The 24,335-nt window shown below is 54.2% G+C and overlaps 1 protein-coding gene across 1 annotated transcript; it reads right to left on the reverse strand.

The window, feature by feature from the left end:
* Positions 1 to 276: 276 nt before the first annotated feature.
* GPI (glucose-6-phosphate isomerase) lies at positions 277 to 23,499 on the reverse strand. Its single transcript, XM_036274372.1, has 18 exons — positions 23,307 to 23,499; positions 22,197 to 22,287; positions 21,827 to 21,895; positions 20,344 to 20,463; positions 17,140 to 17,223; positions 16,862 to 17,008; positions 16,072 to 16,143; positions 15,546 to 15,590; positions 14,854 to 14,907; positions 4,891 to 4,951; positions 4,482 to 4,525; positions 4,201 to 4,353; positions 3,121 to 3,250; positions 2,907 to 2,983; positions 1,239 to 1,367; positions 940 to 1,015; positions 789 to 855; positions 277 to 691 (listed from the first exon to the last, which is right to left on the reverse strand). Exons 1-18 carry the CDS (start codon positions 23,426 to 23,428, stop codon positions 556 to 558), a joined length of 1,677 nt encoding a protein of 558 aa, XP_036130265.1. The 5' UTR covers positions 23,429 to 23,499; the 3' UTR covers positions 277 to 555.
* Between the last annotated feature and the right edge of the window lie 836 nt (positions 23,500 to 24,335).

The raw sequence follows: 24,335 nt of genomic DNA on the forward strand, positions 1-24,335 counted from the left end.
CAGCCGGCTCAATTCGGTTTTTAAAATCATCCAGTGTACAGAAGTACACAATTCCTCCAATGCCACAGAGGTGAGGAGTGGATGATGGAGAATGATTTTGATAGAGGTCAAGTTGCCCTTGTGATTTGATAGTGCCCCACCCCACACACTCCTTCCCAGGGACCGCGCTCCATGCTGGGGATGCTCACCACTTAGTTAAGCATCAATCAAGGCGCATCACTCCTCCCACAGGCGCTCTAACTCCTGCACAAAGCACCATCTCAGGAAACAAGAGGCTGAACTTACAACCTCCTTTGTGGCATCTTTATTTTTCTACCTGGTATACGAACAATGTAAATGTGGGCCAGAAAAATCAGCTGCACTGAGACACGGCAGCTAATCGTCAGAGGGGTGTGGACACGAAGGGTGGGGGTGACAATTCCAGACAGGCTTCTTCCGAGGGCTTGTGGTCTAAGTCCAGACCAGAGCGTGCTCAGGGCAGGACTATGCAGCGCAGACTCTGGTGAGGAGGGACAAGGAGGACAGTCACAACAGGGACCACAGCCCAGCATGAGTTTATTGGCTTCTGGAGGCAAACTCCTGCTTGATGAAGTTGATCAGCCCATTGGTGGAGGAATCGTGAGAGGTCACCGGGCTGCTGCCATCAAGCTCAGGCTCGATTTTCTTAGCCAGCTGCTTTCCCAGCTCCACTCTGCCAGCACAAGGAGAAAGAATTTATGAGGAAGGTTCCAGTAGTGCTAGTGCAATCCACACGCCTTTCCCACCCTTCCCTTGAATCAGCAACTCACCCCCACTGGTCAAAGCTGTTGATGTCCCAGATGATGCCCTGCACGAAGATCTTGTGCTCGTACATGGCTGCAGAGGTGGCACACAGTGCACGTTAGGGCTCCACCAGCCCAGTACAACTCACCCCAAGCCGGGACCTTCCCCCTCACTCACCAATCAAGGCTCCGAGAATGAACGGTGAGAGCTTGGTGAACACAATAGAGTTGGTTGGACGATTTCCTTCAAAGACCTTCAAAAAACACCCAGGAATGTCCCCCAGTTAGTTGTGATCCCTAAATCCTCAGAAGGGAGGCCCACCCTGCCCCAGAAGCTGGGATGTGTAGGTCTTAGAGGGAGGATGGCCCCTCTTACTGTAAGGAGAAGCCAGGCATGCCATGAGTCCCTGCCCTGGCCCACACCTTTACCCTCCCAACCCCAGTCTGCCACCCAAAGCCCACTTCCGAAGTGCTGACCTTGTGTGGCAACAGCTTCTCCAGGTCCTCTGGACTCTTCCCCGCAGCCTGGAGCTCCTTCCGAGCCTCCTCTGTTGACTTCCCCTTCATCAGGGCCTCCGTCTGGGCCAAGAAGTTGGCCAGGAGGATCTGATGAGAGATACATCCAGTTATGCTCGGAAGCACTGTCTGAGCTTCAGGCAGAGGGACAAGACCGCCTGGCACTCCGCAGTCCCGGTTCGTCCCAGCCTGGGCCAGGCTGCCGGCCCCCACTCTAGAGTTCAGTTGGAGCAAGGGGGGGACAGCAAGGCACATCTAGGACACTGGGAAGTAGCTAAGTACCTCTTAGGAACATGTACTATTTGCCAAGGGCCCTGCTAAGAACGTGAAGGACATCTATTACGATCCCGAGGAGGAAAGGCATCCTCTCTCTTGTAGTTGAGCCTTAGTTTCCTCATGTGAACAGCACTGACTCACAGAAGTACGGAGGGGAAGATTTCGAATTCAAACCCAGGTCTCTGAGTCCAAAGCCGGTGCCCGCAGTAACCACGCTACGCTGCACACCCCAGATAAGGCGTGACCAATGCTCTTCAAGGACTTGGTCAGGTTGGGAGTAGGACGATTTTCCCCATTTGCTGCTGTGTAGGCAAGGTCTGGGCTCTGGGATTTCCGCCCCCTGCTGTTACTATGCCCGTGTATGTTCCAGCACATCCTTTTCATTATTATTTTTTTTTTTATCCTCACCCGAGGACATTTTTGCATTTATTTTCAGATAGAGTGGAAGGGAGAGAGAGAGAGAGAGAGAGAGAAATATCGATGTGAAAGGGACACATTGAGTGGCTGCCTCCTGCTTAATGACCCAACCAGGGCCGGGGACAAACTGCAACTGAGATACGCGCCCTTAGTGGGAACCGAACCCGGGCCTCTCTGGTCCACGGGCCAACACTCTAACCACTGCGCCAAACCAGCCAAGGCTCACTCGAGGATATTTTCACATTTATCTTCAGACAGAGTGGGGGTGGGGAGAGAAACATCAATGTGAGAGAGACACAGCAATTGGCTGCTACCTGCACGACCTCAACTGGGGCTGGGATGAACCACAACCAAGGTATATGCCCTTGGCTGGAATCGAACCTGGGACTCTTTGGTCCACAGGCCAGCGCTCTAACACCTGAGCCAAACCGGCCAGGCTGGCAAAGGGATTTTACAGATGGAGGCAAAGCTATAGACCTTAAGATCTGGAGATTATGCAGGTGAGCCCAGTGGAATCACAGGCCCTTAAAAGTGGATGAGGAAGGCAAATGAGTCAGTCACAGAGATGCAACCAGAAGAGGTGACAGCAGAGAATTGAAGCTTGAGGGACTCAGGCTACCACTGATGATTCTGAGATGAAGGGACCAGGAGCCAAGGTGGCTTCTAGAAACTGAGAATGACCCCCAGCCAGCAGCCAGAAAGGAAGTGAGACCTCAGTCCTAACCTGAGCAGAGACCCAGCAAAGCTTGGTGGACTTCAGACGCACAGAAACTGAGATAATAAATGGGTATGGTTTTAAGCCACTAAGTGTGTGATAATTTGTCATGGCAGGAATGGAAAGCTAGTCAAACTGCCAACCAATGCATCAGGTCTTAAGAGGTCTGGCTGTATGTGAGCGGAGGAAAGTGTGAGGCGGGTCTGGATGGGGGCTCTTACCTTGTGATGCAGCCCCTTCCTTATTGGGTGCTGGGTCTGGACCGGGATGAGGAAGTCACAGGGTATCATCTTGGTGCCTATAAAGGGCACCGTAGTCAGTCAGGAATCTACCCCAGCCCACGGGGGAGAGCGCTGCTGACCTAATGGAGAAGTTTGTGCTGGTGGGCTCTCTCCCTCCCCAGCAGCACCCATGCCCAGGCCAACTGGGCCCTACCTTGGTGGATGAGCTGGTAGAAGGCATGCTGGCCATTGGTCCCTGGCTCCCCCCACACAATGGGGCCCGTCTGATGGTCTACGCGGGTGCCGGACTTGGTGATGTACTTCCCATTGGACTCCATGTCACCCTGGAATGTGGACAGAAACCCACCCTCTATCTGCAAGTGTTACTCTTTCGTGCACTGTGCCCAATCCTGCCTGGAAGATACCAGGCATATCTGCCCTGCCCTGGCCTGAGACAGCCACAGGCATGTCCTTATTATCTGCCCTCACCCATGAAGACACAGCTCACAAACTTTCTAGCTTAGCCCAATCTGCAGGAAGGACCATGACCAGAAGCGGGGTGTGAAGGGTCCAGGAAGACCTCCCTAAGAGCAGAAATTGGTCACAACATCTTCAACTGGTGTCTTTAGGAGAAGAGGCTGGCATCCAGCATGTGCAGCCTGAGGGCTGTCCCCTCCACCAGCTGCTGGGCCTCGGGGTATCCCTGCCCCTCCTCCAAGCTCAGGAGTCACGTCCTGTGTTGGTGCAAGTCTGCAGTGCCTGCCCCGAGGGCTGCAGGGCAGGGACTGAGTTTGTGCTAAATAAAAGCAGGAACAGATGTGGCAGGGCTGCCTGTCCGGAGCAGAAGCTGGACTAGGGGAAAGGGTCTGGGGGCTCTGGAGTAGCCCAAAGAGGCACCAGAAACTGTGTGTGAACTTGCTTTTCTGGAATGACAAAGGCAGAATAAGCCATAGGGGTCCTGACCTGTGGCCCCACCCTTAAGAGGCACACAGAGTGATGTCCAAGGAAGAATGACTCAGCTGAGAAACATGCCCTGAGCCAAGCCAGGGCCTGACCGGCCAGGCACCGTGACAACCAGTCACGCCCCTTCCAAGGAAGTCAAACTCAGCATGGACCAAACAGATCCTGGATGCAGATTCACCCTGAGATGGGGAGCAGAGGTGGGCTTGGTCATGCCCCAGGATAACGGCGAAAAGGCCTCTGGAGCTGCAGGAAGCTGGGTATCTGGGCCCACGGGGCCCTCAGGCCCCCCACAGGCAGTGCTGACCCCAAGGCCTGGCCTGGCAGCCGGTACCTGCTGGAAGTAGGCCGCGAAGCGGTGCAGGTACTGGTCATAGGGCAGCATGGCATGTGTCTCACACCCAAAGCAGTTGATGTACCAGATACCCAGCAGAGCCAGCAGGACGGGAACGTTCTTCTCCAGGGGCGTCGTGCGGAAGTGCTGGTCCTGAAATGAGAGCAGGGTGGGTGGGAGCCAAGCAGCTGCCAGGGAGGGAAGCGGGAGGAGGAGGGGAGGGAGCTGGACTACCAAGTCTCTGGCCAACGCCTGGCAGAGAACCGAGCCTCCGTACGTACCATCCAGTGAGCCCCCGACAGCAGCTGCTCGAAGTTGTCAAACCCTGTGACACAAAAGCAGGGTCAGCAGAAATGGCCGCGCCCTGAGCCTCCAGGGAAAGGCTGGGTGTGAGCCAGCAGAAGGAGGGCCTGGGAGGAACTGGGCCTGCAGAAAGCCCCCCAGTCGGCTCTGAGCAAAGCTGGATCCCACCCTGCCTCACGTGGGCAACTTCCCCACCCCTCTGGAAACCAACAGACTGCAGTTGTGAGGGGGAGAGGCCAACCTGCAAACCCCAAAGAATGCTCTGTCTACTCCCCCTGGCCCGGAAGAAATGCACCGGCCAAGGGCAGCGAGGCCAGCGGCCTGTGGGGACAGGAGGGTGCTCAGTGACAGGACACCCTCACCTAAGCCGGAAACATCCACACTCACCCACGTGCAGGGCGATGGAGAGTCCGATGGCTGACCACAGCGAGTAGCGACCTCCTACCCACTAAGAGAGACAGGAAACGGTGCTGAGGAAGGGCTGGCACACCCGCCCCCCTCCCTCCTGCCACAAAGCTTGTCCCCCTGAGAGCAGTGCTATTCCACAGGTGCAGCTCGGAGGGTCTGGGCCCAACCCACCTCTGGCCAGGTGCTGGGACTGACCAGAGCCCGAAGACTCAATCGGAGACCTTCTCCCGGCTGGCCGTCTCCTCAGACACTGAAAGACCCAGTACCTTGTATCTATGCCAGGTTCACCCTCTCCAAACACTACAGACCAGAATCTCATACCTGTGCCAGGTTCGGTCTCCTCAGACAGAGAGAGACCCAGTGCCTCATACCTGTGCCAGGCTCCCTCAGACAATGACAGACCCAGTGCCTCATACCTGTGCCAGGCTCCCTCAGACAATGACAGACCCAGCGCCTCATACCTGTGCCAGGCTCCCTCAGACAATGACAGACCCAGCGCCTCACACCTGTGCCAGGCCTGACCTCCTCAGTCCTGACAGACCCAGCGCCTCACACCTGTGCCAGCAGGCTCCCCAGTCGAATGTAGAAAGACCCAGCGCCTCATACCTGTGCCAGGCCTGACCTCCTCGGATGTAGAAAGACCCAGCGCCTCACACCTGTGCCAGGCCTGACCTCCTCGGATGTAGAAAGACCCAGCGCCTCACACCTGTGCCAGGCCTGAACTCCTTGAATGTAGAAAGACCCAGCGCCTCACACCTGTTGCCCGGGCTACCTCCTCGAATGTAGAAAGACCCAGCGCCTCACACCTGTGCCAGGCTGGACCTCCTCGGATGTAGAAAGACCCAGCGCCTCACACCTGTGCCAGGCCTGACCTCCTCGGATGTAGAAAGACCCAGCGCCTCACACCTGTGCCAGGCCTGACCTCCTCGGATGTAGAAAGACCCAGCGCCTCACACCTGTGCCAGGCCTGACCTCCTCGGATGTAGAAAGACCCAGCGCCTCACACCTGGCCTCCTGTACAGCTGCTCCTCAGGATGTAGAAAGACCACAGCCTGTGTCACACCTGTGCCAGGCCTGACCTCCTCGGGTGTAGAAAGACCCAGCACCTCACACCTGTGCCAGGCTTCCTCAGACACAGAGAGACCCAGCGCCTCACACCTGTGCCAGGCTTCCTCAGACAGAGAGACCCAGCGCCTCACACCTGTGCCAGGCCTGACCTCCTTGAATGTAGAAAGACCCAGCGCCTCACACCTGTGCCTTGGATAATGACAGATCAGAATCTCATCTCTGTGTCTGGTTGTGCCTCCTGGGACACCAACCGACCCAATGCCTCACACCTGGGCCTGGCCTTGCCCCTTCTGACACTCACAGACCCTGCGCCTCATCCTTGTGCCTAGCCTGCCCCTTGGGACACCAACAGGCCCAGCGGCGCATACCTGCGCTTCGCCAATTGCCTCAGCCTCAGCCCAAGGCACGCTGAGGCCTACTCTCCATTCATTCACACTGTGCCTTCCATGCACACTGCAGATCCCACTCTGTATAATCAGAATCCTCAGAACTCCATTCACTTCTTCCCAACAACTACTTGTGGAGCCCCTAGCACGTTCCCAGCACAGGAAATGGAAGCAATGCATGGGAGAGAAAGAGGTAAATGAAGCAATGATGCCAGTAAGTGTGATAAAATGATTTCCTTGGGAAAAAGGAAATGCAGTACTGAAACCAATTATAAAAGAAATCTGGCCCTGGCCTCTGTGGCTCTGTTGGTTGGAGCATCATCCTGTACACCAAAAAGTGGCAGGTTCGATCCCTGGTCAGGGCACACACCCGGTTGCAGGTTCGATCCCTGGGTGGAATCCATGTAGGAGGCAACCAATCAATGTTTCTCTCTCACATCGATCTCTCTCTCTCTTTCTCTAAGATGAATAAAATAAAATAAAAAATCTGAGGGGTGCTTGAGCCTAGATTTGAAGAAGAGCACGCATTATCCAGGGAAGCACTGAGGGAAAAGCATTCCAGTAACCAGAACAGCAGATGCAAAGGTCCTGTGGCAAGAACAGCCTTTTCTCAATGAGAGAATCCCCACAGAAAATACTTTGACTTAACTTCTCACTTCTACCAAGGCTAGTACCCTTCTACATTCAGAGGGCAGCCCTGGCCGGTTTGGCTCAGTGGTTGGAGCTTCAGCTTGCGGACCAGAGAGTCCTGGGTTTGGTTCCCACTAGGGGTAGGTACCAAAAAAAGAAGAAGAAAAAAAAGGTACATGCAGAGGGCAGATGCTAATTTCATTACATTCATGGACACCTTGAGGCATTAGGGCTTAACTTTCTACTGGCAGCCCACTGAGACAGGCTGGCCAGGAGGAAGGATAACAACATCTAAAAGATGAAGGAAGGAGTGGGGACTGGAGGGTAGAAGCTGAGAGGCAAAGCTGGAAAACCGAGACGTGTGGGTGAAGTGGGAACGGTAGCAGGAAACCACTTACGCCCCCCAGTGGCCATCCAGAGAATGATGCTACCCTGGGAGTGCAGATTCAGGCGGTTCAATCGATTGATGAATGGGGAGAATGAGAGAACCAAGTGTGGCCCAGAGGTCTCTGGCTTAGGCAAGAAAGATGAATGGCGGGGACCTTCACCTGGAAAGGGTCCAGGTTTGGGGGAACCTTAGCTGACAGACACAGTTCCACTGGCCACACACCATGCCTGACACAGGCTCTCAGACTGACAGATTCCAGGCTGCTGACCTTGGCTGAGGTTAGGTCATCAGACCTTACTTTTTTGGAAAGCCCGGCAATGCCAGTGTCTGACATGAGACTCTGAAATCTCAACCTGTAGACACAGGTCTCTAAACCTCACCTGTACCTACAGTGGGCCTTAGACCACACCTCCTAGATGTAGCTCCTAAGTCTGGTCACCCTTCCATGCCTCACCTGTGCCCCAGACCTAGCTCTATCTAACAAGGCATAATCCTACCTTTTTCCTCACGTGGGTAACCAGACTCCAATACAACAGACCACACCTCAGACTAGTTATAGATCCTCAGGCCTCTACAGTACCCTGAGCTCTGCCCAGCACACCTGACCAGGACGCTGAACTGCTTGGGCATTTGGTCTGTCCTACCCGATCCCAAGGGTTCTCAAGACCTTCCCAGGCAGACCCACGTACACATATCTAGAATGACTGTCTCTCCCTTGATGAGAGCCCCACACTACCCACCTAACCACATCCAGTCCTACCACTGAAGTCCCCACCTGTGTCTGACCCACCTTCTCAGGCCGCACCAGCCATACCAATTATGCATTTATGGGCTAGATCTTGCTCACTCATTTTGCCTAACAAGTCCAAGGATCCAATTTGTACCTGAATACAGGTGGCAAGAACCCACCTAAGATCACATTTCTACACTTCTGCCCATGTGACCCTGGATCCACAGACTCGAAGACAAAACCAGCACTGGGCACAGACGCAATGGCTCCTCTGTGTCTTACTACAGCACCTCACACTGCACGGTTATACATCTGTCAGAGGCAGGAGTTAAGACAGCTCAGCGAATAGACCAAGTTTCACACACCTGTCTGGACTTGACCCTTGCATCTCAACCTGTAGAGCCCAACTCAGACTGCTCACACCTTCCTGAGATCCAGCTTTATCTACACGGGCTCCCAGGCCTAACTTGAGAGACCCAAGTCGACACCCTATGCTTGACTCTGCTCTTTACACCTAGACAGATCCAGCACTAGCAACCCCTGCATAACCTGAGCACCAGGACCTCACTGAGTCCTAGATCTCATCAGACGCGGACATCTCTGCATACCTGTGCTCCACAGACCCCACCTGAGAGATGTGGTTCTACCTACTTGTGACTAACCCATGCTCCCCAAACCTAACTTCTACGACCTGGGTCCAAATACCTGAGCCAAAATGATGCTCCAAGCACTTCACCTGCAGGATCCCGGTATACACACCTCTAGCTCCAAAGTCCTTACTTGAGAGTCTCATCTACCTACTTATGTCTGACTTCAGCCCCTGGAGCTCCTGTGACCTGGAAGGCTACTTACTGTACCCTGGTTCTTCAGGCCTCACCACAAAGACCCAGGGGGTACTTACCTTTGCCTGAATCCAACACCTGAATGAGCCAACTCTACCTACCTGAGTTCAACCTTAACTCCTTAAGTCTCTTAAGACACTTCACTTGGCAGACAGGCCTTTGCTTACCTGCCCTTTGACTCTGGTCCCTCAAGCCACACTTGGTGGGCCAGCTCTACCTACCTGTGGATTGATCCTGGGTTCTCAGACTACAGTTGACAAGCCAGCTCTCCTAGCTGCATGTGACCCTGGCTCTTTCCACTGTATCGAGTGGGCCAGCTCTGCCTACCTGTGCTTGACTGGGCTCCTCTGACCGTAACTGGTGGTCCAGCCCTGCCTACCTGTGCTTGACTGGGCTCCTCTGACCGTAACTGGTGGTCCAGGTCTGCCTACCTGTGCTTGACTGGGCTCCTCTGACCATAACTGGCGGTCCAGCCCTGCCTACCTGTGCTTGACTGGGCTCCTCTGACCATAACTGGTGGTCCAGCTCTGCCTACCTGTGCTTGACTGGGCTCCTCTGACCGTAACTGGTGGTCCAGCCCTGCCTACCTGTGCTTGACCTGGGCTCTTCAGACTACGCCTGATGGAAGTTCTACCTACCTGTGCTGGACCCTGGGTCCTCTGATATAATCTGGCAGGCCAGATCATGCCCCTGGCTCTTCACACTGCAGTTGGCGGGCCAACTCTGTCTATCTGTGCTTGACTTTGGCTCCTCTGGTCATACCTGGTAGGCCAGCTGTACCTCCCTGCACACGACCAGGGCATTTTACACTGTAGTTAGTGGGCCAGCTCTGTCTCCCTGTGCTTGAGCTTGGCTTCTCAGACAGCAGCTGGCAGGTCAGACATGCCTACCTGTGGCTTGACCTAAGCCCCTCCACCCACAACTGGTGGTCCAGCTCAACTTACCTGTACATGACCCTGGCTCCTTATACTGCACCTAACAGGCCAGCTCTGCCTACTGGTGCTTGAGCTTGGCTCCTCAGACTACACCTGGTGGGACGGTTCTACCCGTGCTTGACCGTGGCTCATCCAACTGCATCTGGTGAGCCAGCTCTACCTACCTGCATGTGACCCTGGCTCCTTATACTGTACCTAGTGGGCATTTCTTCCTACCTGTGCTTCACCCCAGCTCCTCAGACCTCACCTGTGAGCCAGGAAAGGACCCTGGCTCTTTACACTGTACACAATGAGTCAGCTCTGCCTACCTGTACGTGAGTGATCCTGGCTCCTCATACTGTACCACGTGGGCCAGCTCTGCCGACCTTTGCTTGACCTTGCTCCTTAGACCACACTGGGTGGGAAAGTTCTCCCTACCTGTGCCTGATTCTGCGTCCTCAGACTGAACCCGGCAGGCCAGCTCTTCCTATAGATGACCGTGACTACTCACATTGCAGCTTGCAGACCAGCTCCACCGACCTGTGCTTACCCCTGGGTCCTGGAACACACCTGGCGGGCCAGCTTTACCTACCTGTGCTTCTTGACCCTGTGTCCTCAGGCCTCCCTCGACCGGCCAGTTCCGCCTACCTGTGCTTGCTCCTGGCTGCTAAGACTATGCCTGGCAGGCATCTTTGCCTACCCATACCTCATCTTATCTGAGTCTGACTGTGACTTTAGATTTTACTCGTTAGACCCACTGTGTTAACCTGCCCTGATCCTGGCTCCACAGACCTTACCCGACAAGCCCTGCTCTACCCACCTGTGCTAACTCACACCGACAGAGCCGAGGGCACACACCAATGCTAGATGCCGACCCCCTAGACCTCACCTGAGAAACTCAAGTCCATATTCCTGTACCTGGCCACAACTCCTCAAGCTCACACGGAATCTTACAAGGTAGGCAGGGATGCAGTTCTATCTGCCAACCTTGACCTTGCCTAGGAGGTTCAGAGCTACTCACTTGTACCCAATCCCAGCTCCTCAGATCTCACCCGAAATCTCACTCTATACACCTGTCTTCACTTCACGTCCTCAGGGGTCATCAGTTCTTTCTAGATGAGCCTAACCCTGGCTCCTCAGGCCTCACTTACAAATCTGCTCTGCCTACCTGGGCCTGAGCTCACCTGGGAGACAGACTCGAATGAACCTAGCGACGGCTTTTCAGGCCAGCCTACCTCTGCTTGTCCTTGGTTTCATACTTTACCTGAAGTACTCAGCTCTACCCACCCGTGCTTGACACCACCTCCTCAGACGTAGAACACAAACCAGGGCCTGACCTCAGCAGCTCAGACCTTACCTGTTCAAGACCCAAAGTACTAGCTTGTGTATCTCCCCTCAACTCCTCAGACAGCACCTGACAGACCTGCTCCACACACCTGAGCCAGACCCAGAATTCACAAGCCTTCCAGAGGGGTACAGTCCTACATCCCTTTGCCTGAATCCGACTTTGTCTTCTCCCAAGCGACCCAGACCACTGACCTCTGGGCAAGCACAGAACTGCTCAGACCTCACTCACCTGAGGACAAAGTTCTGACCTCGGCCTGGCCGTCAGACTCAGCTCTGTCTCTGCCTATCTCTGGCTCCAGCTCCAGTGTCCTTACCTGACCAACCCACTTCTACCTTAATGTACCCAATCTTGGCTTCTCAGGCCTCCTTAAGAAACCTACTTACACACACCTTGTCTGATTCCAGCTGCTGAGACCTCAGACAGATGTGGTTCTGCAGACCATCCCTGGCCGACTCCACAGTCACCCTACTCACAGCTTCGCTTACTGCAAGTTCAGTTACCCATGGTCAACCGTGGTCTAATATTTTCCATTCTATTAAATGGAAAATTCCAGAAATAACAATGTACCAATTTTTAATCGCACACCGTTCTGAGTAGGGTGATGAAATCTCATGCCATCCCGCTCCATCCCACCCAGGACACGAATCATCCTCGTCCAGCATATCCACGCGGTAGACACTCCCTGACCGTTAGTCGCTTAGTAGCCATTGAGGTTATTAGAGCGACTGTCACAGTCGCACAGTTTTGGTGTTCAAGCCACCCTTATTTTACTTAATAATGACCCCCAAAAGCAAGCATAGTATGCCTGTAACTCAGATATGTCAGAGAGAAGCCATAAAGTACTTCCTTTAAGTAAAAAGGGGAAGTTCTCCCCTTATTAAGGGAAGAAAAAATGGCATGCTGAGGTTACTAAGACCTACAGTAAGAACAAATCTTCTACCCATGAAATTGTGAAGGGCGAGTAGAATACAAAGAGAAATTCTGAGAGAGAGAAAGACCACATTCACATAACTTTTACTGTGATACATTGTCATCGCTGTTCTATTTTATGATTGTCATCAACCTTAAATTACCGTTGTTCATCTCTTACTCTCCCTAATTTATAAATTAATCTTTATCATAGGTTGTACGTATATAAAGAACCAGTACGTCTGAGGTTCGGAACAATCTGCGGTTCCAGGCACCCACCGAACCCACCGGAGGTCCCAGAACGGCCCTGTGGACGAGTGGGGACTGCTGTACAAATCTAACCTGACCAGACACGTACTTCCCTCAAAACTGACAGATTCCTGGCTGCTTACCTTGGCCTCAGAGAAACCTGGTGAGAGCCCACTGTGCCAAGGAGTGTCTGAGTCACGGACCTTGGACATATACTGCAGACAAGGGTCTCTAGACCTTTTCTGCCATGAGCCTCCCAGACCACACCGTACCAATGTAGCTCCTCAGTCGATTCACCTCTGCTCTTTACCTGACCCACCTCCCCAGTCCTCACCTTTCATAACCAGCATTCCTACCTCTCTCTCATGTGGGCTCCTCAAACCCCACCCTAGCCAGACCCCAATGCCTCAGGCCATGCCTTGGCCTACTTATAGAACCTCAGAGGCCTCTGCAGTACCTTGCGTTCTGCCCATCACACCTGGTCAGGATGCTGAGAGCCAGGTGGCTGACCTGGCTCAGGGCACTTACCTGTGTTTGTCTAATCCTGAGTTCTAATCACCTCATTTGAGTGATCAACCACCCACTATCTGAAGCTGACCTCTCAGAACTGATCAGAGACCCCAACGTCTGTACCTGTCCCATGCCAGAGATCTAACCTCAACTCACAGATCCAGCTTTAAATACCTGTATGTGACTTCGGATCCTCAGACCTCACTGGATAGAACCATCTCTAAATACCTGGGTCTCCTCCAGAACTCAAAGTCTTCACCTGGACCTTTGCCTGTCCTGGCACCTCCTGGAACTCACCTGGACCTGTCCTGGTTGCTCTTCAGACCTCACCAGGCAAAATTAGCTCTTCCATGTGTGCTGACTGGCTGAGCCGAGACAGCTCACGATGTACTTCCATGCCCCTGCCCGATCCCAACACATGAAGCTGCCCCAATGGGCTGGGCCTCATCACTTTACGTACCTCTGCCCAACTGGACTCTTCCAACCTTACCTCAGAGCCAACGCAATACCCCTATGTCTGTCCTGACTCCTCTGCCTCACCTGAGATGCCCTAACTCCAGAAACGTCACCTGTCCCTGTCCCTGGCTCCTCAGATGTCAATGTCTGAATCCAGCAATATCTCCTTTCAGTGAACCAGGCAGGCCCTTCATCCAGCTACGGTGGCATGTGGTATGTCTGGCCTGGCCCCAAGGCCTCTGCTGTGCCTGGCCACCGAGGCCTCACTAGGCAGCCCCAGACCCACGTTCCTGTGCCCAAGTGTCATTACTAGGCCTTACCTGGGGGACACAGGCCTCTCCCTAAGCCACACCCCAACTCATCTCTGCATGCTGGGCAGTTGCGGGCACTGAAAACCCAGGCTGGGCCACAACCCTGCTCTGCTGGGCTCCCTGGCTAGCAGGAGCACCCACATGTCTCTGACCACCACCTGCTCAGGCTCCAGATCCCAGGGAGGAGGTGGAAGGTGCCTTCCCCCCTTTATCAGGCACGCAGCGTTCGTTAGAAGCTGCACAGTCTCTCTCGACCGGGGTTCCTCATCTGAGCCACTGGATGCAGAAAATGATCTGAGTGACTTCTCAATTCTTCCAAGGGTGGTACATAACTAGTCCCATTCTAGAAAGAAGTTAACTTGTTATACACAGTCAATGTCTTAGGACTTCTCTCCCCCAAATGCCAGGCCTTTAGAGCTTTCAAAGGTTACATCTGTGAATGCTGCCACCATGCAAAGAGCTAAAGGCCTGGAAGCAGCCCCGTAGATCAAGCCCTCTTTGGTGAGCCTGCCATGCTCACGCCCACTGCAGTCACAGCATCCACACCACACCCTGCACTGTTTCCCTGCATTCCACGGCCAGAACCCATCTCACACCACTGCTGTTCCCAGGCAGGCTGCGAGGACAGTGTGGCCCCAGCTGTGGCTCCAGCAGAGACGCATCCATGTGACCACCTGTCGTTGGAGTGGCCTGAAGTCCGCCACAGTCAAGGTTTGCCCTGCAAGCTGCCTCCCAAGGCCCTACCCAGGTCCGGGCCTGGTGCCTCCTCTTTGCTGCCCTCCAGCTGCTCCTGCAGCATCTGTTCAGGCCTGCCTGGGCACACCCCGTCTCTCCCCTGCCCTTTTCAAATGAGGCCTTTTCAAATGAGGCTGTAGCTCCCGAGAAAGGTCATCACTGAGAATAACTCATAACCTAAGCTTCGTGAGGAGGGGAGGGGAGGCTCCCGTTACCCCTCAGTGGGTGTTGCTGGCAGGCACCCAGGGGAGTATCACCATGGCTTTGCAAGCTTGGCTCGCCCTCGACAGAAGTGAGGCCTCATGCTGACTGGGCTGCTTCTGTCCCACAGGCCTCTCTGAGCAAGGCATGCAGCAGGTGCTCAGTAAATGTTGACTTGACCCCATAGTACCCTCATCTATGGCTCAATGGTCACAACTTAGAGAAGGACACATAACTACCCCAGGAAGGAAGTGCCTTTACTTACATCCCAGAACTCGAACATGTTCTGAGGGTCAATTCCAAACTCCTTCACTTTGGTCTAAAAATAGCAAAGAAAGAGGGAAAGAAGGAAGCACGTATTAGCTGGACAAGAATGTGGGCTTTTGTCCCAGCCTGTGGTATGAAAGTGTGCGATCTGAGCCATGGGAGCACCCTCACCCTCCGCAGAACCCCAGATGGGGTAGGGGTTGAACGGCCTGAGTCCAGGGCAGGGACCAAGAGCTGCCCACTCCCAGAGCTGGACACTAGGCCACCTGGAATCCAGCACACCCATGGCCTAGCACCTGTGAAGCCTTATGTAAGAACTGGGATGCAACCTCCATCCCTGACCAGCATTCCCATCTGGGGAGAGGCCAATGGCAGGACAGCGGAGGCCAAGGGAGACCATGTGCATGGAGTGTTCTGAGTCTCAGCCAGGCCTGGGAGAATGAGTGGGGTTGACGTGATCTCACTGACTGCAAAGCGCTCACCGTAACTTCAGAGCCTTGATCGGGCAATGCAGAAAGGACAAGGGGAGTCTGTAGCTCATGTCCCTCATAGGCAGCTAACCCTCCTATCCCATCAGCCGAGCCACGGTCCCTGAACCTGTGAACCACATCTTGGCATGTGTATTCTGAAACCTGTGGCCTGGACCCTCCCGGGAAGGGGGGCAGTCTGGGGACCCACATGGACACTTACCGTGTTGGTAGACAGGGCAACAAAGTGCTTTGCGACAGCAGAAGGCTACGAGAGACAGAGCCAAGTTACACTGGATCCATCCCAGGGAGCCACCCACAGGAGGGGACACTCCCATTTCTAGAGAAACCAAGCCCTTGTTCGGAGGCTACTGGAGAAGTCCCACTTCAAGATTGAGAGGATGGAGGGCCAGAGGCCAGCTGGCCCATCCTACCTCACCAGCACACAAGGCCCAGGAACAGCCCTCCCTATAAAGTGGGTATGGCCAGGGGTGGAGAAGATCCCGCAGAGCCAAGGGGTCCTAAAGAAAGGGCCCTCAGCCAATGAAGGCAGGTTCTGCCATGTTTGGTGTATCCAGGGCTGGCAAGGCCAAATATCTTTACCAGAAAAGGCAGGCACTAGAGAGGCTGCCTCCTACTATAGAAATAGGGGCATAGAGCCAGGCTCAGCCACTCAGGTGGACGGGCAACCCTACCCCATCCTTCCTGGCCCACAACCGCCCACCGCCCACTGCCCACCCAGCACTCACATCCTTGGCCGACAGGAGAAGCCAATCCTTTGCCGTCTCTGCATTCGTGATGGTCTCCTGGGTGGTAAAAGTCTGCAGGCAGAGAGTACACAGTTGGTCCCAGCTCAGGGTCTGTGCAGCCTCGACCCAGGGCTGAGCAGCAGAGGCCATGTGAATACCCAGTTGTCACAGGGACCAGTGCATGATTCCACATAACCTCCACCCACAGTTCCGCAAAGCCACGATGAGGGGCTGTGTCTGGGGCTAAAAAGGGCCTGGAAGTAACGGCATCACCCTCTGATTCCAGAACTTCACAACCAGAGAGAGGGGACCCCTAATAAGAGCCACAACCACCCTCCCTTCCTCTGATCCCCACCACACGTCAAAGGACAAAGCATCTTCCAGGAGAGGAGCTATGGCCAGGCCTGAATGTCCCTTCAGCCCAGGCTCAGCTGTATATCAGAACTCAGATGAAATTCTTAATATTCTACATGCATTATTAACTTGAGTAAATAGGGCACAAATGACAGAAAGTAAAATGCCTCCATTATCTGAGCATGGCTCTGGGATCAGAAAGGATCGGACAGATCACTAAGGATGAGAACAGACCTAGGCTGAACACAGATCCCACAGAGCAAGTGCGTATGGCCTGAAGACCAAGATTCAAACTGGAGTCCAGGCTTTCATCGGGTAGACAGTGCTCGCCCCGATCCACAAAGCACAGTTCATCAGAAGTGGTGGGGAGGGTCCCCTGCCCTGCCCCCGCCCCAACACACACACAGGGGAGCCAGGCTGGCTTAGAGGCCCATACCTTGGAAGCAATGATGAACAAGGAGGACTCAGGATTCAGGGCGGCCAGGGTTTTGGCAATGTGGGTCCCATCAATGTTGGAGACAAACCAGACCCGGGGACCTCCCGAAGAGTACGGCTTAAGGGCTTCAGTCACCATGAGGGGTCCCTGTGGGGAGACACGGCATCAGACAACAAGATTCCAGAACCAAGAGGTAGGAACAGCCAGGTCCCATCACTGGAGAACCCAAGGCTCTAGATGGAACCCCTCACCCCATCCCAAGACCGTCCTCTCCTTACCAGGTCAGAGCCACCAATGCCGATGTTAATGACGTCTGTGATGGGCTTGCCTGTGTACCCCTTCCATTCACCACTTCGGACGCGCTGGTACAGAGCGAGAGAGGTGATCAGCCCAAATCCCCGAGGATAAGTTGCTGCTTAAAGCCATCATCACTTCTGCATCCTTACACCTCGGTCCTAATTTTTAGGCCCTCACAGGGGCCCACTGAGTGGCAGATCCCTGATACACTCACCCCCAACTATTTCATCTGTAGCACAGTGGGATGACATCCTCACCTCACAGTAATACTGTCAGAATTGTGTAAGTACAGCCTTGGCAAACATCTTCACACAACCTCAAGAGAGACCCCAAGCCAGTTAAGCCAGCCCATAATTTCTGACCCATAGAGACTATGCAGATTTTGGTTTCAGAAAGTAGGACATTGCCATAACAAAAACCAAAAATTTGTGGGCAAAACCTAAAAGAAACTTGAAGAGTTGGTTGGCCTATGAAACCAACAGGAGGTTACAGATATCAAAGAGTATAATTTCTGATCTAGCTCATAGAAGATCTTGAGGCATTCCGGATCTGTCTGAGGAAAATCAGCTGCCTGTTTGTTAAGAGGTCCACCTGGTGAGGAACCAGAGGCTCCCAAAACCCAGTACTAATTGCTAGTGAGCCACTTGGAAGCAATTCCCGTAGCCCCCATCAAGCCCCCCCCCCCCCTTTTTTGGCAAGGCCCCTAGCAGGAACAGAACCTGGGACTCTCTGGTCCGCAGGCCGATGCTCCAACCGGCCAGGGCCCTTTTTTTTTTTAAATCCTCACCCGAGGACATTTTTCTGTTTATCTTCTGATAGAGTGGGAGGGAGAGAAGGAGAAAGAGAGAGAAATATCGATGTGAGAGAGTCACATTGACTGGTTGCCACCCACATCTCCCCGACCAGGGCTGGGATGGACTGAAACCGAGGTACATGTCCTTGGCCAAAATCGAACCCATGACTCATTGGTCTGCGGGATGATGCTCTAACCGCTGAGCCAAACTGGCCAGGGCTATTGATTTTTAAAATCTGAGAGCTATACATCAGTAGCCTGCCTCCTACATGCCCCTGACTGCCTCCTACATGCTCCCTACTGGGGATTGAGCCCAAAATCCAGGCATGTACCCTGACTGGAATAGAACCAGGACCTCTCAGTCCATGGGACAACACTCAATCCACTGAGTCACACTGGCTGGGCTGTAACTTCTTTTTAAATTCATAGTATATCCTAAACAGCATGGCAGGTCAATGCCAACCATAGCTCCCTAGTTCCTAATGGTGTTTCCTAATTCCTCTAGTGCAGTGGTCTCAACCTTCCTAATGCTGCGACCATTTAATACAGTTCCTCTGTAGTATGTGGGCGTATCTGCATGTGGGCGGACCCACCCGGAGACAGAGGAGCGGTGTCTCAGTTCCTAAGACCATCGGAAATATGTTTTCCAATGGTTTCAGGAGATCCCTGTGAAAGGGTCGTTTGACCCTCAAAGGGATCGCAATCCACAGGTTGAGAACTGCTGCTCTAGTGTATGAACATATCCTGATTTTACTGATCTGTTCCCTCTGATACGTGAGCTCAGGCTATTTTCAATTTTTGCCACTACAATCAAGGTCACGGCGTCCTCACCCAAACTTGGCGAACTTTTAAGAGTATAGGCATGGGGAGGGTTCCTCTCCGCGAACCGCTGCCAGTCCGCAGGTTTTCTACACTGTAAGTACCCCAGCAGCCAGCTGAAGGGAGGCTGCCCTGGAAACAGCTTCCCGGACAGCCAGCGCACACTCTCCACACGGCCTGCCCGAGCACACAGGGTCCAGCAAACAGGGCAGCAGGCTTCCCAGGCCTGTCAGCTCTGCCATGCACAGCAGACGGCTGGAAATGCCTTTCCTCACGGCCGGGAGCCAGCACACACACCGACCACTGTAAACAACATTCTGGAAACCAGATTCCCATCAGGATCCCAAGCCTTCCTCACCCCAGGAAGTACTACTCATTCGGCTGCCAGGCCTCTAGGACTGATGCCCATATCACCTCCTGCCATTTCAGGTCTGAAAATGGCTCTTTGCCAAAGCAACCAGACTTTGCCCATCCACATGGGGCCACTGTTTTCAGGTACAAGCTGACCAGAGCCTAGATTGCCACTCCCAGGGCACACGTAACGAACGTGCACATACCCACACAGACAAGCCCACAGACATCACCCTTGTCCTCCAGGCTTGAGGACATCTTCTGCCCTCTGCGGGATCACCCCTGAGACAGACACTGAGGCAAGTGCTGATGTGGCGAAATCTCTAGCTGGTCTCTGAGGCTACACTCCACAGCCCCACTCAGGAAGTTATGCACACTGATGCTGACATTGGGACATCGCTTACATATTTACGAGTACAAATAAGCTGCAGAAGAGTAGGTAAAAATGAACCTGTGCGTGTGCGTACGCATGGATATGTGTGTATTTCTTTCTTCCTTTCTATTTTTATCCTCACCTGAGAACAGTTTTGCATTTAGGTAGAGCAGGAGGGAGAGGGGGAGGAAGAGAGAGAGAGAAACATCGATGTGAGAGAAACACATTGAGTGGTCACCACCCAAATGATCCCAACCGGGGCTGGGGACAACTGCAACCAAGGTACGTGCCCTTACGGGAACCAAACCTGGGCCTCTCTGGTCCGCGGGCTGATGCTCTAACTGCTGAGCCAAACCAGCCAGGGCACATATGTGCGTATTTCAAAGAGGAGATGACAGATGTATGTGTACATGCATAGTAAGCCTTTGGAGAGTTGTTTGGGGGTGTGGTCAAAGAAATTTTAAAACATTTATTTTATCTAGTTCTAGACTAGGCAATAAGGGCATATGAATAAACAGATTAGAAAAAGCAAGTCTCTTCCCCACTCTCCCACCCCATCGGATCTTGGCCCCTGGCAGCTAGTCCCTGAGCCCACAGGTGTCCGCCGTTCCGGAAGGAAGCTGCTCCACTGCTGCCAGTGGCGGGTTCCCTCAGAACTGGGTCAGGGACGTTCATGCCGTAGCAGTGCCCCCAAGGGCCAGCGAACACACAGACCACCCCCACCTTAGGCTGCAGTGAGGGCTGGAGTCCTCTCCAAAGAGAGCAGAGGGGTAGCCAACCAAGGCCCCCAAATTCCCAAATACATGCACACAAACAGCTAAAGGGAAGTCCAGCCCAGTAGCTGCTTACCTGGGAGAAAGACTTCATCTTCTCTAGGACCCTGTTGACCTCTGGCATCACATCCTTGCCATCCACCAGAATGGGTGTGTTTGACCGGTTCCGCAGGGCCACGTGGAGCACTGCCCGATTCTGGGGACAAGAGTCAGAGTGAGAAGATCCCCACCCTAGGGCAGCCACACTCCCAGCTGGGCACGGTGCAGTGTGGCCCCAAGAGTCTGCTTGACCCCTTATCCAATGGACATGCAGACCTTGAGGTCTCTGTCAGTACCGTGGTCTCCTACTGAGAACCACTGTGTGCTTATGAAAGTAGGGGCTACCCCAGGCCCCAAGGAGATAGCAAGGCATGTGCTACAGGGGGATGGAGACTGGAACAAGCCTAGGGTAGGACCCAAGCGCCCATAGGTGTGCAGGGCATGAAAAGCGAAGGAAAGAGGAACACAGTGAGCAAAGGTGGAGGTTGGTGACAACATAGGTCAGAGGATTAGGGCTCATTAAGCCTAGCTGTCATCTCTCATCTTTCTGATGCAAGTACATCTCTTGAAAAGGGCCCCCAGCCTCCTGAATGTAAAGCAAAGCAGGCAACTCAAGCTTCCCTCACCAAGCAGCCCATCACACCAACTGCCAGAAACAAACTGGACCCTAAGTCTGTGTGATAAGTGCCAGGCAGCTGGCCTTGTCATGTGAGAGCAACAGTCTCATCAAGCTGAAGCCAGCAGAGCAGTCCTTGAGGGAAACAGGTCTAAAGATGCCAGGTGGGCAGGAAAGAGATGGTCTTGGGACTCCAACCCAGGGAGAGGCTCACTCAGGTGGAGGGCTTCATGCTACCCTGCCTGACCCCACTACTGTCCCACATTCAACAGGCAAATATACCCCTCCAGGAAGGCCTCCTCGATTGTAGCCTCTCTCAGTTTAGCCCAGCAATGCAAGTCGTGTTTGAATCCTGGCTCTGCCTCTTATAGATATGACATCTTGGATAAGTGACTGGACCTGAGCCTCCGATTCCTCGTGTATGAGATGAGAATAATAACATCTTCAGGCCCAGCCTCTGAGAGCTCAGTGATTATTACGCCTCTAGGCTTTCACAGCAAGTCAGGAACAGGACCCCCAAGGCCTGCCCTTATCACCGAGGGTGATCTTTTGACATACGAGTCTTCTTTTCATTAATAATCTTGCAGCAAAACTAGATCAGAGTTAAGTTCTCCAAGCACGCCTTGAGAAGCCCTCTCCTTGCAGGTTTGAGATGTGTTCTCCCTAGGCAGACACCAGGAGCCATTCCACACTCACTGGATCCAGACTATCAGTCTTGGGGGAGACATACCCCAAGGCCAGGTAACTTACTGGAGGAAATAGGCCTTCAGGCCCCTTGTTAAGCAAAAGTATTGCCTAAGACGAGGGGTGAAGACACGGTGAGGCTAACGGTCAGATGAACTCCAAAGGGAAGGAAGAGGCCCTAGAGGACCTAAGAAGTCTGGTGCCCACCAGGCCTGCTCACCTCAGTGAAGTTAATCTTCTCGCCATTGAACATGCGCTCCCGAGCAGCCTCCACACCCCTGGATTTGGCCTGCAAAGAAAAGACACTAAAGCCTGGTCCCACCCACATTAGTCACCAAGAGTCCAAGCTCCCAAGCAAGACTTGGTGCAGCCCCAGGTGACTGCACTCTTCCCCACTGCCTAGGAAGGGTCTGTTTGAGCCTGAGCCCAGGCCAGGAGCTCAGAGCCCTACACTGGCACACAGGCAGTCACTGAGGTCCACAGAGAGAAGGAAGTAAAGATGCTCAAGGATGTGGGGACTCCCAGGAGCTCCGTTTGCCCACCACACCATGGGTCACACGCAGGTCAAGCCTCCCACAGCAGAACATTACCAGGTCCACCAGCATCTGCATCACACCCTCCGTCACAAGGTTCTTGGAGTAATCAACCAGAATACGTCCATGGCTGGTATTGAGTGTCACGCTGCAAAAAGATGGCAGAAGCCATCGATCACACCCCAGGATCCAGCCTGCTCCCTGCCCAGAACTGCTTCCAGAAAAAACATACTCCTTGTGCCATACCCCAAACAGGTCTCAGCTGCTCAGCACAGTGGTGGTGCCTGCCACCTGCCTGCACACCAGGTTGACCTGCAGCAGCGGCACCGTGAAAAGAGCCACTCTGAATATAACCCATGTCTCTAGGTGAGGTGTCACTCCCCCCGCTAAAACTGAGCTGGGGGATGGGAAGGCAGAGGGCTAGGTTCACTGTCCCTCCCTAATTCAGGGAGTGACTAGCCCCTCCCCGAGCTTCCACTCTAGGACTCAGCTTGTTCAGGGAAGGAGCCAGATGACAGGGTGGGCCATCGGGGGTTCCAGCCCAGAGCCACAGACCTCCCCTCAACACACCTGCACCAGAGCACGCCCGGCCCCATTCCCGCTCCCCGAGGTGTTCTCTAACAGACTCCCTTTCATTTCCTGGTCTTTCACACGTCTCCAGACCTAGCGTCTTCCGCAGGAATCCTGTCCCCACACTGGCTCCCCGCAATCCCTGTCTTCCACCAGGCTCCCCGCAATCCCCCGGGCCTGCCCCACCCTAACCCCGCACAGGGTCCCAAGCCCTCACTGGGAGCGAGTGGAAGAGGGAAGCCCTTCTCCGCTCGCTACGTCAGCGGGGGCCGCTCCGCACCCCAGCGGAAGGAGTCCCTTCTCAAAGCGCGGGGGCTGCAGGGTGGGGACAGGAGGCGGCTGGGGGGCACGTCGGCGTGGAGGGGCCGCTTCTCGTGACTAAGCAGGTTCCCGGGACCTCCGGAGAGTCCCCGGGAACCTGCTTCAAGGAGGCGTCAAGGACGAAGTGCGGCCTGGGCCCTGATCCGTGGGCGGGGTCCTCGGGGACCGCCGGCCCGGCCCCCGGCCCTTGCCCTGCACAGCGGGGGCCGGCGCCCCGCGGTCCCGCGCGCCCCGATCCCGGCCGCACGTCTCGCCCGCCTGTGGCCCCGCGCGCACCTGAAGTGGTTGAAGCGGTCCTTGTCCCCTTCGAAAAGCCGGCGCAAGTTGAGGTCAGAGACGTGCTTCTTGTGCCATTCCTGGAGCTTCTGAAACTGCGGGTCGCTGGTTAGGGCGGCCATGGCGAGAGCAGCGGGGTGCACGGGCCGGGAGGAGGGCGGAGGAACAAAATGGGCGGACTGCGCGCTGCAAGCTGGATCCCGGAGCAGCGGGCTTTATGGCGCAGGCGCCCCGCCCCGCCCCGCCCCCGCCAGGCCCCGCCCCGCCAGGCCCCGCCCTCCGCGTCCGCCGGACGACCTTGCCAGCAGTCGGACTCTGAGGCCTCGGGCTAGTCTCTTCCAGTAAAAAGGTGGCCGCTTGTGCGCTGTGACCTCTACCTGGACGTGACTGGGGGACAGAGGCCGAGCTCTCCGTGCCCAGTCTGCTTCATGCATTGATTCATTTATACATGCATTTAACACAACTCCAAACACCTCCCGTGTTACAGGTAGTACTCCAGGCGCTGCGGATACGTAAGTGACAAATACGTACAATGTATGGTATTTCAGATGCTGGTAAGTGTTACTGAGAAAATGAAAGCTGGAAAGGGTGCTGGGAATGGGGGTTGCAATTCTGAATGGAATGGTCGAGGGAAAACTCACTAATGAGGTGACATTTGAGCAAAAACCTGAAGAAGGTGAGAAAGCGAGCCAATGGGGTGTCTGGGGGTTGTTCAAGCAAAGGGAAGAGCAACTGCAATATTCTCAAGAGTAGCATGTTTAGACGTTTCAGAAGCAGAAGGAGGCAAGTTGGCTGGAGTGAAATGAAGGAGGGGAAGGTGATAGAAGATGAGATCAGAAAGGGAAAGAAGGCAACATCACACACACCTTGTAAAGTCATTGTGAGACCTTGAGTTTTTATTCCCAGAGAGATGGGAAGCCACTGAAGGGTTCTCAGCAGAGAAGGGACATCACCCCCATGTTTTACAAAGGATCAGACCCACAATGCAACAGGAATGGAAGTAAGGACAACAGATAGGAGGCTACTGCA

Source organism: Molossus molossus, unplaced genomic scaffold (genome assembly GCF_014108415.1).
Source record: "Molossus molossus isolate mMolMol1 unplaced genomic scaffold, mMolMol1.p scaffold_m16_p_21, whole genome shotgun sequence".
Classification (NCBI taxonomy): Eukaryota; Metazoa; Chordata; class Mammalia; order Chiroptera; family Molossidae; genus Molossus; species Molossus molossus.

Bases quoted from the DNA above. Each gene is read 5' to 3' on its own strand.
- GPI (XM_036274372.1), bottom strand. From the start codon at position 23,428: ATGGCCGCCCTAACCAGCGACCCGCAGTTTCAGAAGCTCCAGGAATGG. The intron at 21,896-22,196 runs GTAATGTTCTGC...TTTTCTTTGCAG, and splicing joins TGCAGATGCTGGTGGACCTG to GCCAAATCCAGGGGTGTGGA. The intron at 692-788 runs GTGAGTTGCTGA...TTGTGCTGGCAG, and splicing joins AACAGCTTTGACCAGTGGGG to AGTGGAGCTGGGAAAGCAGC.